The sequence below is a fragment of the Scyliorhinus torazame genome, chromosome 14 (assembly GCF_047496885.1).
Source record: "Scyliorhinus torazame isolate Kashiwa2021f chromosome 14, sScyTor2.1, whole genome shotgun sequence".
In the NCBI taxonomy this organism is placed as follows: Eukaryota; Metazoa; Chordata; class Chondrichthyes; order Carcharhiniformes; family Scyliorhinidae; genus Scyliorhinus; species Scyliorhinus torazame.
In genome coordinates this window covers 198794929-198813097 of record NC_092720.1, presented here as the reverse complement: position 1 = coordinate 198813097, position 18169 = coordinate 198794929, and the positions used below count along the sequence as shown (strand labels likewise).

The 18169-nt window shown below is 47.1% G+C and overlaps 1 protein-coding gene across 1 annotated transcript in view; it reads right to left on the bottom strand.

The window, feature by feature from the left end:
- Window positions 1-5198: 5198 nt before the first annotated feature.
- LOC140390334 (uncharacterized) overlaps window positions 5199-18169 on the bottom strand; it is a 141155-nt gene continuing 128184 nt past the window's right edge. The window contains exons 9-12 of the mRNA XM_072475407.1: window positions 17861-17956; window positions 10832-10933; window positions 8013-8095; window positions 5199-6215 (exon numbers count right to left, since the gene is read on the bottom strand). Coding sequence (XP_072331508.1) covers window positions 6165-6215; window positions 8013-8095; window positions 10832-10933; window positions 17861-17956 — 332 coding nt within the window. The 3' untranslated portion in view covers window positions 5199-6164. The remainder of the gene's footprint in view (window positions 6216-8012; window positions 8096-10831; window positions 10934-17860; window positions 17957-18169) is intronic.

Below are 18169 nucleotides of genomic sequence, written 5' to 3'. Positions count from 1 at the left end.
TTCTTCCAGGTTCTCCGGTTTCCTCGCAAAGTCCAAAGATGTGCAGGTTAGGTGGATTGGTCATGTTAAAATTGCCTCTTAAGTGTCCATGGATATGCAGGTTAGATGGGGTTACGGGGATAGGCCGAGGGAGTGGACTTAGGTAGAGTGCTTTTTCAGAAGGTCAGTACTAATCCAAAGGGCCAAATGGCCCCCTTCTGCACCGACACGGTATTCTATGGGATCACCTGCAAATTCCTCCCCAACCACACATCATCCTGATTTGAGAATATATCACCGTTCCATCACTGTTGCTGGGTCAAGATCCCGGAACTCCCTCTTGAACACACTTTGGATATGCCTACAGCACATGGGCTGCAGTGGTTCAAGAGGTGGCTCACCACCACCTTCTGAAGGACACTAAATGCTGGATCAGTTAGAGGCTCCCCCATGCTTTGTAAGAATAAACAAATGAACCCTTGTCAACCTTTCTTCCAGAAAGAGCTGTGAACGAAGAGGCTTAAGTCAAGGGGCAGCGTAACATACAGTCCCTAAACTGTGAAACCCCACCACCGCGGCCTTGCTGAATGGTCAACACATCCATGGATAAAGGCACGCAAGTTTGCTAACGACCCAGATGAAGAGCCAGTGAAAGACGGCCTACTTGGCTGCGTCTCAGTTACCTCAAGAGGCTGCTATTGTCTTCCTTTGGCAAAAGTGGGGATACAGCCAAATTCATTTGGTCAACTGTGGAGAGGAGGTGGCCCGGATGAGCAGATTCTGTGGGGTGGAGGACAGGTGTGCGAAATGCCCAGGGGGGGGGGGGGGGCAGCGAATCATGTCGATATGTTCTGGGTATGTCCAAAACTGAGAGGATTTTGGCAGGGGTTTGCCGACGCCATGTCCACAGTATTAAATATGAGGGTGGCAATGAGTCCGGAGGTGGCGATTTTTGTTGTGTCGCAGGTTCTAGGAGGAGAGAGAGGCGGATGTTCTGGCCTTTGCTTCCCTGGTAGCCCGGAGACGGATACTACTTGCATGGAGGGACTCAAAGCCCCAAAATCGTAGACCTGGCTTTCGGACATGGCTGGCTTCCTCTGCCTGGAGAAAATTAAGTTCGCCATGAGAGGGTCTCTTCTGGGGTTCGCCCGGAGGTGGCAAACATCCGTTGACTTTCTCACAGAGAACTAATCGTCAGCAGAGGGGGGGAGGGGGTTAGGTTAGCATAGGTTAGGGGGTAAGTAATGGCAAGACCTGTGGGAGAGGGAGGTGGAATTTGCACTGTTTATATTTTTCTTGCTATGTTTATTGTTGATTTTGTTGTTGTTGAAATGCCAAAGAAATACCTGAATAAAACGTTTATTAAAAAAAAACTGTGGAGAGGAATCCCAAAGGATGAACCGGGTCTTGGAATTCCCTCTACTACCAGAGCCATGAAAATCTGAATGTCTTCAACTCCTGAGTCAGAGCAGGCATGGAAAGCAGCGAGAGGTGTAGCAAATGACTCGAAGATTTCACAGCTTCAAGGCGTCCCAAAGTGCTTTACTGCCCATGAGGTATTTTTGAAATGTACTGTCGTAATGTAAGAAATACAGTAATGTGTGAACACCAATCTCCCCCAAACAGAAGTGAGATAATAGCCACATAATCGGATTCAGTGGGGCTGGGTGAGAGATAATTATCAGCACGAAACTGGGCAAAAACTCTCAGCCCATCTTCAGAATACTGGAATCTGTTAGGTCCACCTGAAAGGACTTGGTTTTATGTTTCATCAGGAAGTTGGATCTCCGGCAGTGTCACACTCCCTCAGTACTGCACTGCAGTATGCAGCACGGTGGCGCAGTGGGTTAGCCCTGCTGCCTCACGGCGTTGAGGTCCCAGGTTCGATCCCGGCTCTGGGTCACTGTCTGTGTGGAGTTTGCACATTTTCCCCGTGTTTGCGTGGGTTTCACCCCCACAACCCAAAGATGTGCAGGCTAGGTGGATTGGTCACGTTAAATTGCCCCTTAATTGGAAAAATGAATTGGGTACTCTAAATTTTTCTTTTTAAAGTACTGCACTGCAGTGTCAGCCTAGATTTGGCACACGTGTTCCGAGAGTTGAACATGAATGAACAAACTTCTGGCATCGAGACAGGGCTTATTTTCTTCATTCTTTCACGAGATGTAGGTATTGCTGGCAAGGTCAGCTGAAATGAGTCTTGTTAGGCCATTTCTGAGGACATTTAAGAGACAACCAGATTGCTGGGGGTCTGGATACACAGATCGGCCAGACTCAGTGAGGATTGCTCAAAGGACATTACTGAACCCGATGAGTTATTACGACAAATCAATTACAGTTTTATATTTATCATTACTAAAACTAGCTTCGTATTCTAACTTTATTAATTGAATTCAAATTGCACCAGCTGCTATTGTGGGATTTGAACTCATTGTCCCCAGGGCATTCGCCTGGGTTTCTGTATTGCTAGTTCAGTGTGTTTGCAGACCTGTCAAAGCCTCTGTGATGTCCTCTGCTTTGTTTAGTCTGACACCTACTGGCCACCCATTGATACTGCACCATGTCTGTACAGAGAAGTTGAAATGTATTTCGGCCGAGTACAGCAGAAATAAACTATCCCTCATGTTAAGTTTAAAATGCAATGGCACATATTTTTAATCATAATCCATTGAATTGGGTGAACCAATGATTCTGGTGTACTATAATGGTGCTGAAAGGAAAAATGTGCATTTGTAAGCACGTTGCACACCCACAGGTCACCCCAAGGCACTTCATAGCCTATAAATTGGAAGAACTCAGAGGGGTGCTGCCCACGACGATGTCACAGGCCACTATTTCGTTGATATTGAAGCGGGACAAGAACCCGGAGCTCTGCGGGTCATATAGGCCTATCTCACTGCTTAATGTGGACGCCAAGTTGCTGGCCAAAATTTTGGCCTCCAGGATTGGAGATTGTGTGCCGGATGTGATTATGGAGGATCAAACCGGGTTTGTCAAGGGCAGGCAGCTGGTGGCCAATAGAAGAAGGCTGCTCAACGTGAATATGATGAGTAGGGAAGTTGAGGTAGTTGCGGCAATGGATGCGGAAAAGGCGTTCGACCGGGTGTAGAGGGGCTATCTATGGGAGGTGCTGGGACGATTTGGGTTCGGAAGGGGCTTTATCGACTGGGTCAGGCTGTTGTACCAGGCCCCGGAGGCTAGTGTAAGGACGAATAGGATGACCTCGGACTATTTCGGACTGTACCGACAGGGGACAGGACAGGGGTGCCCCCTCTCCCCACTGCTGTTTGCGTTAGCCAAAGAGCCGCTGGCAATTGCTCTGAGAGCTTCAAGGGGCTGCGACGGCGGGGGGAGGGGGGGGGGGTATGGTGGGGGGGGGGGGGGGGGGGGGTGGGGGGGGGGGGTGGAACATAGGATCTTGTTGCACGCGTACGACCTGCTCTTATACGTATCAGATCCAGGGGCAGGGATGGGCGAAATTATGGCTATTTTGGGGAAATTTGGCCGGTTTTCGGGGTATAAACCGAATATGGTAAAGAGTGAGATGTTTGTAGTCCAGGAGAGGGGTCAGGAGGGTCGGCTGAGGGAGCTGCCGTTTAGGTTAGTAGGGGACAGTTTCAGGTATTTAGGGATACAGGTGGCGCGCAACTGGGGCCGGTTACACAAGTTGAACTTGTCCCAGTTGGTTGAACAGATGAGGGGTGAGTTTCGGAGATGGGATGTGCTCCCGCTGTCGTTGGCTGGGAGAGTGCAGACGGTCAAAATGACGGTCCTACCGAGATTTATATTCGTATTTCAGTGTCTCCCAATTTTCATCCCGTCCTTTTTTAAGAGGGTCAATAAAATCATCCTGGGCTTTGTGTGGGTGGGTAAGTCCCTGCGAGTGAAGAAGGCGATGCTCGAGAGGAATCAGGGGGAGGGGGGGTCTTGCCCTGCCAAATTTCAGTAATTATTACTGGGCTGCTAACATAGCCAGGATATGGAAGTGGGTGGTGGGGGTGGGGTCGGTTTGGGAGCGGATGGTGGCAGCTTCATGTAGGGGCACCAGTCTGGGGGCGTTGATAACGGCACCTCTGCCATTCCCCCCGGCACAGTACTCCACCAGCCCCGTAGTGGTGGTGGCCTTGAGGATCTGCGGTCAGTGGAGGAGGTACGTTGGAGCATCGGTCTGGTCCCCAAATAAGTGACAATCACCGGTTTGCCCCGGGGTGCTTGGATGGGGGGTTTCGAGTATGGCGAAGAGTGGGAAGTGAGAGGATGGGGGACCTGTTTTTAGAGGGGAGCTTCTCTAGCTTGAGGGCGCTGGAGGAGAAGTTTAGGTTGGCAAGGAGGAATGAATTTAGATATTTACAGGCGCGGGACTTCCTGCACAGGCAGGTATCATCCTTCCCACTCCTGCCACTAAGGGGGATCCAGGATAGGTTAGTGTCTAGGGGATGGGTGGGAGAGGGCAGCGTCTCGGACATCTACCAAGAACACATGGGGGCGGAGGAGACGCAGACTGAGGAGCTGAAGCGTAAGTGAGAGAAGGAGCTTGGTGGAGAGATGGAGGATGGCTTATGGGCAGACACGTTGAGCAGAGTCAATGTGACCGCAACATGTGCCAGGCTCAGCTTGGTCCAATTCAAGGTGGTCCACCGGGCCCACATGACAGTGGCCCGGATGAGTAGATTCTTTGAGGTGGAAGCCAGGTGTGTAAAATGTGCGGTAGGACCAGCGAACCATGTCCACATGTTCTGGGCGTGTCCAAAACTTACCGGATATTGGCGGGGTTTGCGGACGTCATGTCCCGAGTGTTGAAAACAAGGGTGGCAATGAGTCCAGAGGTGGCGATTTCTGGGGTGTCGGAACACCCGGGAATCCCGGAGGAGAAAGAGGCAGATGTTCTGGACTTTGCTTCCCTGGTAGCCCGGAGACGGATACTGCTAGCTTGGAGGGACTCAAAGCCGCCGAACTCGGAGATCTGGTTATCGGACATGGCGAGCTTTCTCGGCCTAGAGAAGATCGCCTTGAGAAGGTCAGTGTTAGGGTTCGCCCAGAGGTGGCAACCATTCATCGACTTCTTTGCGGAGAATTGATCGTCAGCAGGGGGGGGTTAGGGTAGCGTAGAATAGGGGGTCAATTAGGCGGCTTTTGGCGGGATGGGAGTCGGTGATTGCACTGTGTTTTTTGTACTTTGTACATTGTTTTTATACTGTTGCTGTTTGTAATGCCAAAAATACCTCATTAAAATTGTTTATTAAAAAAAATTGGAAGAACTGCAACCTCTCTTGTTCAATGGGCAAACACAGTGGGAATTTGTACACAGTAATATCCCATAAAACAGAAGATCAATAGCCATTGAACCTACTGTGATAGTATTCGTTGAAGGCCTAATTAGTGTTTCACAGGCCAAATCAGTGTTTCTCAAACTGAGATCTGTGGGTGCCTGGAATCAACAGATACTTTGCCCCGGGGTTCATTGAAATAACCTCTCAATAGAAAGTGAGAGAGAAAAGTGCAGAGTGGAGAAAGGGGAGGAAGGGAAAAGGACAACCTGTTAGTGCAAGACAGTATTAATCACAGACCAGCAACTGAAAAGACTTTCACCAATGATACCCAATGACTCTTACATTTACTTGAGGGAAGGGCAGGTGGGAGGCCAGTTACTGTTGCGATACTCCCCTGTATTCAGTTTGGGCTTGTGCCCCGACCTGGGTTCGATCCTGGCCCCGGGTCACTGTCCGTGTGGAGTTTGCACATTCTCCCTGTATCTGCGTGGGTCCCACCCCCACAAACCAAAAAGATGTGCAGATAGGTGGATTGGCCGCGCTAAAGGGCCCCTCAGTTGGAAGAAAGTAATGGGGCACTCTAAATTTATTTTTTTTTAACTCAAAAACCCCCCCCCCCCCCACTATTTGTCATCTGCAGGCTATATGGGATGGCCACATAATTTTGCCTTGTCCAAAAGGCATGAGGCTGAGACAGTTGTGTCCAGTGTAAAATGATGCATTGTTAGTGCTTCTGTACTTGGCGATAATATACAAGGGAAACTGGACACTGCTATCCTGTGATCATCCACTCGTGGAAAACCATGAGCTGCGAGATCAGTTTCCTGATATTTAAAGTCCAAATGAGTTTGTTGATGGTAGCACAGTGCTCCTAGATTTGAAGCAGTTTTTCGTTAGGCGTTCTCTCGGATGCAATCAGTTATTCAATTGTGGGGCTCCTGGATTTAATAGAGTTTTCTTCAGCTCCTAAAGAGAGACAAAAGTGAACTTAAAGGTCTGTGAAACCAGTTTAAAGAAAGGCTTTTATTATTCAACATGCAAAATTGTAAAATCAACCCTTCCTAATTTGAATTGACCAAGGGTACCCAATTAATTTTTTCCAATTAAGGGGCAATTTAGTGTGGCCAATCCACCTACCCTGAACATCTTTGGGTTGTGGGGGCGAAACCCACGCAAACACGGGGAGAATGTGCAAACTCCACACGGACAGTGACCCAGGGCCGGGATCGAACCTGGGACCTCGGCGCTGTGAGGCAGCAGGGCTAACCCACTGCGCCACCATGCTGCCCTCGATTTGACTCTTTTTAATGATGCATTAATTAAACCAAGAGATTTCCTTTTCGGCATGAACCAGTTTAATTAGTCACAATTTTTTTTAAGAAACTGAAATAATCACCATGTCTAACTTTAATAAATATATTAATTATGGGCTACATTGCAATACATGGGGTCTTAATACATCAATTTAAATATGTTATATACATACATAAGTTTTCCTCTATTTTCTGAAGTTTACATCCTTCTCCATAGATCATTTACTGTAATTGGATCAAGGCAAATGCTATGAATTTTCATATTGCTAGTATTAAATACTTGAATATTAATTAATTTAATTTCAGCTTGTACATTTTCCCTACATGGTTTGTTACATTTCCCTTTTAAATGTTTAAAAAGTCAACTTGAGTTTGAGGCATTGGCATAGGGAATGCATCGAGAAACATTTGTCTCCCATGCTCATGTCTAATTTAAAAAGGTGCAGTCCTGGACATGCTCTTTCTGCTTGCAGAGGACAGGGTCTACATATGAATATATGTAGCTTCTAATAAACATAACTGGGCCACACTGTGAACCCAACTGATAATATTAAATTGGTTGTTAGTGTAATTCTTAACATGCTTGGGGTTGTTCAGTAAGTGCTGTCCAATCATGGCGTACATCTAATGTTGGACGCCATGTTCTGAATGTTGCAAGAACGGACTGAAGTGCAATCATATCGGCATTGTGCTTAGTACAGAAGGACAGGGGATGAGTCCTCTGATGAGTCGCTCACATTCCTAGTCCACATAGCCCCTCCACAACTTACAACATTCAAATTTGGAGTCCGAAGGCGTACTTTCTGGCTGCCTGAACAGGTGCAGTCACAACCCTAAGTTGCCACTGGATGGAATACCCAAACTCTCCAGCACCAGTGCATATGGTCTACAATACACACCAGGAACTCTCTCTCCTGTAAATGCCACCATTGAAAAGGCAAGATCAGTAATACAGTGGGAGGGCAAGCACCTCCAATTTGTCCTCCCAAGTCAAACATGATCTTGACTTGGACATTTTCTCATTGTTATGGTGCCATGCCTGACACCGTCACCAGAAGGGGTGTAATGGGTGAAAGAGGAGGATCATTGCCTTTTCTGAATTTTACATCCTTCTCCACAGATCATTTATTGTAATTGGATCAAGGCAAATGTTATGAATTTTCATATTGCTAGTATTAAATACTTGAATATTAATTAATTTAATTTCAGCTTGTACATTTTCCCTACATGGTTTGTTACATTTCCCTGTTAAATGTTTAACAGAGCACAGCTCGTGAGAAATAATCCCCAGTTATTCTGATTCACTGAGATCGAACACCTCCGTTTCTAGAAAGCTCAGCAGATATTGGGATCTTCTCCCCTCAAACTGCAAAAAACCCTCCAAAATCTTCCATTTCTACCACAATGACACATTTCTAACTTGTCACTTGTATTTGATTCCAATACTTACAATAGGGTTGCACTCATCTGGAGTCTTACTGCAGTCGGTATGTTCAGATGGAGTTCCACTTGTCCGTTGTTTCCATTCTGAGTCTGTTGATGTGAAGGTACAATGAATTATATTGATGCAAAATGAACTGAGCAAAGGTTTTCATGTAAATGGATGATCAGAATAAGTCTATAAGTTTTTTTCCCCCCTCAAAACACCACAGACTGGGTTTTGCGGTCTGCGGTCAGGCATTTGAAGGATGAGGGAAGGCAAGTAAAATCCCTTGGGTGCACCCACCTACCCAAATACCCCTGCCACACCACAATTGTATGGATGTCAGGGGAGCTGTTTCAGCCCATCCTTGAAAAGTGTCACTTGGTGGCTGTTAGCACTGCTGCCTCAGAGCCAGGGACTTGGGTTTGATTCCGGCCTTGTGTGACTGTGTGTGTGGAGTTTGCACGTTCACCCCGTGTGTGCGTGGGTTTCCTTCAGGTGCTCCTGTTTCCTCCCACAGTCCAAAGGTGTGCAAGTTAGGTGGATTGACCATGCTAAACTGTCCCTTAGGGGTGTACAGTTTAGGTTACGGGATCATAGAAATTACAGTGTAGAAGGAGGCCATTCGGTCCATCGAGTTTACACCGGCCCCTGGAAGAGCACCCTCCCTAAGCCCACACCTGCACCCTATCCCTGTAACCCAGCAACCCCACCTCACTTTTGGACACTAAGGGGCAACTTCGGGTGGCCAATCCACCTAACCCGCACATCTTTGGACTGTGGGAGGAAACCGGAGCACCTGGAGGAAACCCACGGGAGAAAGTGCAGATTCCGCACAGACAGTGACCCAAGCCGCAAATTGAACCCGCGTTCCTAGCACTGTGAAGCAATAGTGCTAACCACTGTGCTACCGTGCCGGGATAGGGCGGGACAGTGGACCTGGGTAGAGTGCAGACTTGATGGGCCAAATGGTCTGCTTCTGCACTGTTGGAGTTCTATGACTAATGACCCAGAGGCCCAATCTAATGCTCTTGGGACGACGATTCAAATCCCATCCTGGCAAGTGGTGGAAATTAAATTCCACTAATTAATAAATCTGGAGCAGCCCCACGGCGCCGAGGTCCCAGGTTCGATCCCGGCTCTGGGTCACTGTCTGTGTGGAGTTTGCACATTCTCCCCTTGTTTGTGTGGGTTTCGCCCCCACAAGCCAAAGATGTGTAGGCTAGGTGGATTGGCCACGCTAAATTGCCCGTCAATTGGGAAAAATGAATTGGGTACTCTAAATTTATTTTTAAAAATAATTTTTTTCAAAAAAAATTAATAAATCTGGAGTTAAAAGCAGTAATGACGGGCAGCACGGTAGCATAGTGGTTAGCACTGTGGCTTCACAGCACCAGGGTCCCAGGTTCGATTCCCGGCTGGGACACCGTCTGTGCGGAATCTGCACATTCACCCAGTGTCTGTGTGAGTTTCCTCCGAATGCTCCGGTTTCCTCCCACAGTCTAAAGACGTGCAGGTTAGGTGGATTGGCCATGCTCTTAGTGTCCAAAAAAGGTTAGGAGGGGTTATTGAGTTAGGGGGATAGGGCGGAAGTGAGGGCTTAAGTGGGTCAGTGCAGACTCGATGGGCCGAATGGCCTCTTTCTGCACTGTATGTTCTATGTTCTATGTCTATGTTCCAATGCTGACCAACAAAACTATCAGTGATTGTTGTAAAATCCAGTCTGGCTCACAAATGCCCTTTAAAATAAGGGTCACACTGTCATACCTTTTTGACTTGCACTCATAGGGACAGATGCCTGAAAACCAAATTTCAAAGGAAGTAATGACTCATATTGCATGGAATGCTGGCTAGCTGACAAGTGGACAGTAATTGACATTACCATGGAGAATGCACCAGTGAATAGATATTCCCAAAGTTTTTGCCTACATTTAAAAAAAAGTCAACTTGAGGTTGAGGCATTGGCATAGGGAATGCATCGGGAAACATTTGTCCCCCATGCTCGTGTCTAATTTAAAAAGGTGCAGTGTTGGACATGTTCTTTCTGCTTGCAGAGGATAGGGTCTACTTATGAAAATATGTAGCTTCTAATAAGCATAACTGGGCCACATTGTGAACCCAACTGATAATATTAAATTGGTTGTTAGTGTAATTCTTAGCATGCTTGGGGTTGTTCAGTAAGTGCTGTCCAATCATGGCGTCACATCTAATGTTGGACGCCATGTTCTGAATGTTGCAAGAACGGACTGAAGTGCAATTGGGCAAATCATATCGACATTGTGCTTAGTACAGAAGGGCAGGGGATGAGTCCTCTGATGAGCGGCTCACATTCCTAGTCAAAATGTAGTCAAAACCACGGTCACTGTCCGTGTTGAGTTTGCACATTCTCCCCGTGTTTCCGTGGGTTTCCTCCGGGTGCTCCGGTTTCCTCCCACAGTCCAAAGATGTGCAGATTGGCCAAGCTAAATTGCCCCTTAATGTCCAAAAGGTTAGGTGAGGTTATTGGGGATTACGGGGGTGGGGTGTGGGCCTTGGTGGGCTGCTCTTTCGGAGTGTCCGTGCAAACACAATGGGCCGAATGGCCTCCTTCTGTAGGGCTGCTATGATTCGATCTTAGACTGTCCAATTCAAAGATACTCACACAAACTAGGCAACGTCAGGAAATTCCACACTGTCAGCTCATCGTTGAGTTGAATCCATTGGTGAAAAGTTACGGAGCTGGATGTTTGAGATTTTCCTCGGGGTCATAGGAGTGACTGAAGTGAAAAGCCCAGTCAAGGTTTCGGCTCACAGCCCTTTGTATCCATTATAATAGATTTGAAACAACATCTACCATCATTACTTACATATTTTGTAGAGTACGAAGGTTGCAACAAGAATAACCAAAGTTATCACCGCAGCAGAACATGTAGTTGATAGCACGAAAGCTGCCGGTTCACATTTTTCACCTGCCAATAGAGAACATCAGGTAAATAGCTGACCTGTAGTTCTTTTCTTTATTAAAAACATTTTTATTCATAAAAGATTTTCATTATAACAAAGTAACGATACAGCAAACCCCAATACAAACTACATCCACCCGAACCCAGTCCATCTCCCCCTCCCCCCTCAGCCATCCAGAAGGAAAGGAAACCTTAACAGGGGCTGGTTTAGCACAGGGCTAAATCGCTGGCTTTGAAAGCAGACCAAGGCAGGCCAGCAGCACACGGTTCAATTCCCGTACCAGCCTCCCCGAACAGGTGCCGGAATGCGACGACTAGGGGCTTTTCACAGTAACTTCATTTGAAGCCGACTTGTGGCAATAAGCGATTTTCATTTCATTTCAAAAAGACAACCAGCACCCCCCCTGCCAAAAGCAGATGGTAACTAGTCCCCTGAAAAAGGAAGTAAAAGGCTGCCACCTCAAACAGAACCTTTACACCGGCCTCCTTTATGCTTACTTCATCTTTTCAAAATACAAAAGTTCCATCAGGTCCCCACGGCAAGGCTGAGACACTTGTCGGCACCGAGGACTGACACCCAAGCAGAACTCGCCTCCGGGCTATTAACGAGGCGAAGGCTAGGATATCCCCGTCTGTTGCACGAGCGAGTCCAATACTCCAAAAATGGCCACGAACGGGCACGGCTCCAGCGGAACACCCAAAGTCCCCAACATAGTGTCAAAGAAGGGGACCCAGAAGCTTACAAGCCTAGGTCAAGACCAAAACACGTGCGTCTGATTTGCTGGCCCTTAGAGCACAGTTCACACCTATCCTCCACCGTATCCCCCCAAAAAATAACCCATTCATACACACCCTAGTCAGGTGTGTCCTGTGCACCAAGCTTAACCTAGCACACGAGGAGGTGAAGTTGACCCAGTGAAGAGCCTCACTCCCACCTCTGTCAAAAACTAAACCCATTTCACCCTCCCATTTTCCCTTTACCTCTTCCAACGAAGCCTGCTCCGTCGACAGAATCTGCCCATAAATATACAAAAGCTTACTCTCCCCTCACACGGCCAAGGATGGAGCCATTTCCAAGAGCGAGGGAAACGGTGTCAGGGGAAAATGAAGGAAGCTCCTTGCGAAGAGAGACATGAACCTGCAAGTACCTGAATATGTTCAGCCACGGGAGCTGGAACTTCTCGAAAAACTCATCTAACCCGACGAACCTACCTTCCACAAACATTTCCTCAAACCTCTCCAACCCCAACCTCTCCCATGCCCTGGACAATGAATTCAAGGCAGACGGCACAAACCTGCAAATCGGAGCCAACAGTGACCTGGAGCTACCTAAACTGATTCCAAATCCTCAAAGTGGCTATCACCACTTGGCTCAAGGTTATGCATGGGAAAATGGGAGTGGGGCAGTAAGCAGGGCCCTCAAGACTCCACTCTATGCACAAACCCTCCTCCATCCGCCCCCATATAGAATCCGGATCCCTGAGCCACCCCCGCACCTCATCAATATTTGCCGCCCAATAGTAGCATAACAGTAGTACCAAACCACCCCAAACTGCCTATCCCTTTGCAGGAACCTCCTGCGAATGTCTGACCAGACCAATCAAAAGTGGATATCAATTTATTGACCCTGCAAAAGAAAGCCTTGGGAAGAAAGACTGGGAGACACTGGAACAAAAATGGAAACCTTGGGGGAATATTCATCTTCGCCGCCTGTACCCTTCCCGCTCAGGTCAGAGGGAGGCCGCCCCACCTTTACAACTGGTCCTTCACCCCATCCACCAGGCTAGCAATGTTAAGTTCGTGGAGCGAGGCTCAATCACAGGCCACCCGCATTCCCAGATAACGGAAGCTAATCTTGGCCGGTTGAACAGACAATCCCCCCAGATCAGCTCCACTCCCCAGGGGGGGTTCAATCAGAAAATATTCACTTTTGCCCAGATTCAGCTTCTCCCCAGAGAAGGAGCTGAAACTCCTGAGCAGCTTCATTACCTCCTCCACATTGCAGAGTGGGTCCGTGACATATGGTAGCAAATCATCCACATATAAAGACACTCTGTGCTCCCTCACCCAATGCTTTATTCCCCCTCCACCTGGTGGATGGCTTCAATGCAATGGTGCGTGGCTGAATCTGAGGCTAACAAAGCGGGGACAATGGACACCCTGCCTTGTACCCCTATTCAGTTGAAAATAGCCTAAGCTCAGGGCATCACAGTGGGGGCCCTGTATAAAAGCCTAATCCATTATATAAATTTTGACCCAAAGCCAAACCTTCCAAGGATTTCAATGAGGTACCCCCACACAACTCCGTCAAACGCTTTCTCAGCAGCCATTGAGATCACCTCCGACTCGGGGCCCCCAATGACAGCGATAAACAACATTTGACATTCTACTATTCTGGGCCAATAACTGCTGGCCCTGAACAAAACCTCCTCCGAAATCACCCCAGGAAGGCAGGGCTCCAACACCTTAGCCAGCAACTTAGCATCAGCATTTAACAACGAAATAGGTCGAGACGAAGCACATTCCGTGGGATCCTTGTCCTTCCTTCATCAGGATCAAGGAAATCGATGCCTGCGCCAGCATGGCCATCAACATCCCCCCCCCCCCCCCCCCTCCCCGGACACAGAATCGTCAAACATATCCAGCAGAAGTGGGACCATCTGACCCACAAACTGTAAAATTGTTTGTAAAATTCTGAGAACACGCACCAATAGATTCATAAACAGCTTCTTCCCCGCTGTTACCAGACTCCTGAATGACCCTCTGATGGATTGAACTGATCTTTCTACGCATCTTCTCTACAGTTGTAGCGCCATATTCCATATGCAGCACCCGACGTCTCTGTCTATGTATTTACATCGCATATTTATCGTGTGTCCTAATGTTTTTCATGCATGGAGCATTCTGCCTGGACACGACACAGAACAATACTTTTCACTCTACCTCGGTACATGTGACAATAAATCAAATTGAAATCAAAAATTCAATCGGAAATCCATCTGGACCCTGAACTTTGCTCGTCTGCATTAACCTAATACAGTTACTGACCTCCTCCGGCCCTATCAATTCCTCTAACTCCTGCCTTCTCTCCTTATTTAAAAGTAAATTTAGAGTACCCAATTCATTTTTTTTTCCCAATTAAGGGGCAATTTAGTATGGCCAATCCACCTGGCCTGCACATCTTTGGGTTGTGGGGGCTAAACCCACGCAAACACCGGGAGAATGTGCAAACTCCACAGTGACCCAGAGTCGGGATCGAACCTGGGACCTCGGCACCGTGAGGCAACAGGGCTAACCCACTGAGCCACCCTGCTGCCCTCCTGCCTTCTCTCCTGCTCCACCTCTGGGAAGGTCAACTCATTCAAAAACTGCATAATTGATCATCTCTCCTCTGGGGGCTCTGACGTAAACAGCTCTCGGTAGTAGGCCTCAAACCCCACATTTTTATTTTTTAAAAAAAATTTTTATTAAAGGGTTTCATAAAATAACAATAACAATAACAAAATGAGAAAGAAAAAAGAACCCAAACAGGGTTAAGTACAAAACACAATCTAAAAAAGCAACCCCCAAACCCCTCCCCCCCTGTACATAAATAATAAATTAACATTAACACCCCGACTTAACACAACAGGTGTATACACCCCCTCAGACCCTTCCAGTGTAAATAACATAAACAAAAAGAAAGTAAACCCCCCCCCCCGAGCTGCTGCTGCCATTGACCAATGTCTATCGTTCTGCCAGAAAGTCTAAGAACGGTTGCCACCGCCTAAAGAACCCTTGTACCGACCCTCTCAAGGCGAATTTCACCCTCTCCAATTTAATGAACCCCGCCATATCGCTGATCCAGGATTCCACGCTTGGGGGCCTCGCATCTTTCCACTGAAGGAGAATCCTTCGCCTCAAACACCTCATTAACCTTCTCTGAGGTGGAAACCAACCCGCTGCACGAGTCTCTGATCTGCACTAGCTCCGTGGAGGGAGCCTGCCATCTCAGCTGGTGCAACAGACGCCTGGCCTTCTCCCCATATTCATAATAGATCCCCCTCGAGCGTCGCAGCTGGTTCACCGTCTTGCCTGTTGACAACAACTCAAATTCCCCCCCCCCCCCTGATGGACTCAGAGATTTGGGACTCATCTATCAATTCTATATTCTAGAATGTAATTGAAGTCCCCCCCTCCATAATTAGCTGACGTGAATCCAGATCTAGGATAGAAGCCAGCATCTTATTAATAAAAGCCTTCATCCCATCCCAGTTCTGTGCATACAGTGAGCACCACATGTCATAATATACACCAGTATATCATGGTGCAGACACACACTGATGGACACACAGTGAGACCAATCAACATACACAACACCGCAGCCAATCACCAGTGAGAGCACACGCACTATAAAGACAGGGGGCATCAGAGTTCCCGCTCATTCGAGTAGCAGCTAGCTAGGAGCACAGAGCTCACAGCCTGCAACACAGACATTTACCATGTGCTGAGTGCATCGACTGGTTAGGACAAGGCAAAGGTCTTTAGTTAAAGCTAGTATCGTATTAACCCACAGTTCAAGTATGTTTGAATAGTTAACCTTTTAATAAAATAGTGTTGCACTACTTCAAGTGTTGGTGACCTGTATGTGATCCAGAACACCCAACACATCACCACAGACGTGCCTGTCAATGACCCACTGATGATTACGTACCTCCCCTCCCGAGTCTGCCAATATATTGAGTGCAGAAAATTACACCCTCTTCTTGATCAACACAGCGCCGTACAATCAAAACACGAATGATATACCTGCCCACCCAGCCCTTCCGCAATCTTGTTTGGTCCTTGATTCTCAAATGGGTTTCCTGTAGGGCGGCATGTGGCGCAGTGGATAGCACTGGGACTGCGGCGCTGAGGACCCGGGTTCGAATCCCGGCCCTGGGTCACTGTCCGTGTGCAGTTTGCACATTCTCCCCGTGTCTGCGTGGGTTTTGCCCCCACAACCCAAAGATGCGCAGGTTAGGTGGATTGGCCACGCTAAATTGCCCCTTAATTAAAAATATATATAATTGGGTACTCTAAAGATTTTTTAAAAGGGTCTCCTGTAAAAAAAAAACATCAAACTTCTCGGGTGTACAAAGACCTTTTTACTGGGCCGTTTACCCCCCCTTACATTTCAAGTTATCAGCAGGATAGGGCCTCTTAATCTCCCCACAACCAAACTTCAGGAAAATGAACACCCAATCCCCACCCCATAACAAACTCCAGCAATACACAAACCCCAACTTTGCAGAAAAAACACCCAACAACAAAGCCCCAGAACAACCCCATGCCCTCCCCCACAATACAACAATCCCACAATAAATACGATGAACCTAACAGTCAACAAATATCTAACTTCTTAGTCCGTGAGCACTTTAGTTAACCCCCAGTCCATGCTTTTTGACAAACTCATTTGCATTCTCCAGTGCAAAGTAGTAATCTCTTTCCTTGAACATCACCTGAGCAGTGGATAGCACTGCTACCTCACGGCGCCGAGGTCCCAGGTTCGATCCCAGCTCTGGGTCACTGTCCGTGTGGAGTTTCCACATTCTTCCAGTGTTTGCGTGGGTTTCACCCCCACAACCCAAAGATGTGCAGGCTAGGTGGATTGGCTATGCTAAAATGCCCCTTAATTTGAAAAAATGAATTGGGTACTCTAAATTATTTTTTAAAAAGTTATCTCAAGTTAGAAAGATGAGTGCTTCACTGAAGACAGGTCACCAATACAATGAGGTGTTATAATCAGTGAGATTAAATGGAACAAGATGTGGAGGAAGAACTGGGTTTCATTAACTGAGGAGTAGAAGGTTAAATTATATTATAACTGTTATAACCTGCCTGCTTACCATTGGCTGGGGACGAATGACAATCCCACAATCCTGTGGGAGTATGAGCTTTCCCAATGATGGGGCGGAGAAATCATTAGCAGACTCCCTGTATAAATAAAGCTGGCCAGTTTGGAACCAGTAGGAAGGAGATATGTTATTGGAAATAAATGTTATTTCTTTGTATCCTTGAAACGTGTGCTGGATTCTTCATGGCCCTCACAATACCATGGGATCTTTATACCAAGGTAAGTTGGTGAAGAAATAATAAGACATAATAAGAGGTACGTAATCGTCAGTGGGTCATTGGCAGGCACGTCTGTGGTATTGGTCACTGTGTATGCACCGAACTGGGATGGGATGAAGAACTCAAGGTCATTCGTCATCAAGGAGCGTGTCAGTGTAATACGCGTTAGAAAGATTCCAGAGGGAGTAGAGTTTGATAGAATGAATAAGGAAACCAGTTCCTGTGGGAAATGTAGGCTAATCAACTTTCCAAAAAGTCACTCAAGAATGAAAATAAAAAGATAAGCAGAAATATTTTTACAAAGGATTTTGAAACAACTGGGAATCCTTTTCCACAGGGAGAGGGTGAGACATACACAGTTGTATCTCAATGGAAAATTGAGTAAATATTTGAAGCAGAGATGCAGTGGCTCTGAGGAGCAAGGGTAATTGCGTTCAATTTGAATTGATTGATCAATGAGCTGGTGGCACATTAAACTTAATAGTTCCCATGAAAACTGGCAAAAATGACTGGGCAATTAGTTCTCCTAATCGCACTTTTCCTGACAGGGCATTACTTTCAGAATTGAATTTTTTCCCCCATAAATTTAGAGTGCCCAATTCATTTTTTCCAATGAAGGGGCAATTTAGCGTGGCCAATCCACCTCGCCTGCACATCTTTGGGTTGTGGGGGCGAAACCCACGCAAACACGGGGAGAATGTGCAAACTCCACTTGGACAGTGACCCAGAGCCGGGATCGAACCTGGGAGCTCGGCGCCGTGAGGCAGCAGTGCTAACCCACTGTGCTACCGTGCTGCCCCTTTCAGAATTGAATTGATGAATTTATTATTGAATACTCACCAGCTTGTTTCATTACTTCTTCAATCAGGATCAATGACGCAGATATCGCAATGGCCCCACCTAGTGGAGCCTGGACCTTGAGAATTACATGGCAGACTGGGAACAAATAAAACATGAAAATCATGGCAAGCACACAGCCAAAAGGAAAACAATATGAAAACATGGACATGAAGGATGCCAGTTCAACTTTTCAAACTTGTCAAGAATATTTAAAAACGGAACTCCAATATTACTGGTACCACTGGAATTTGACCATCTTGAACTGTCTTTTCCTTCTGTCTTCCTCCAGCTGTGCCTCTGGGAAATGCA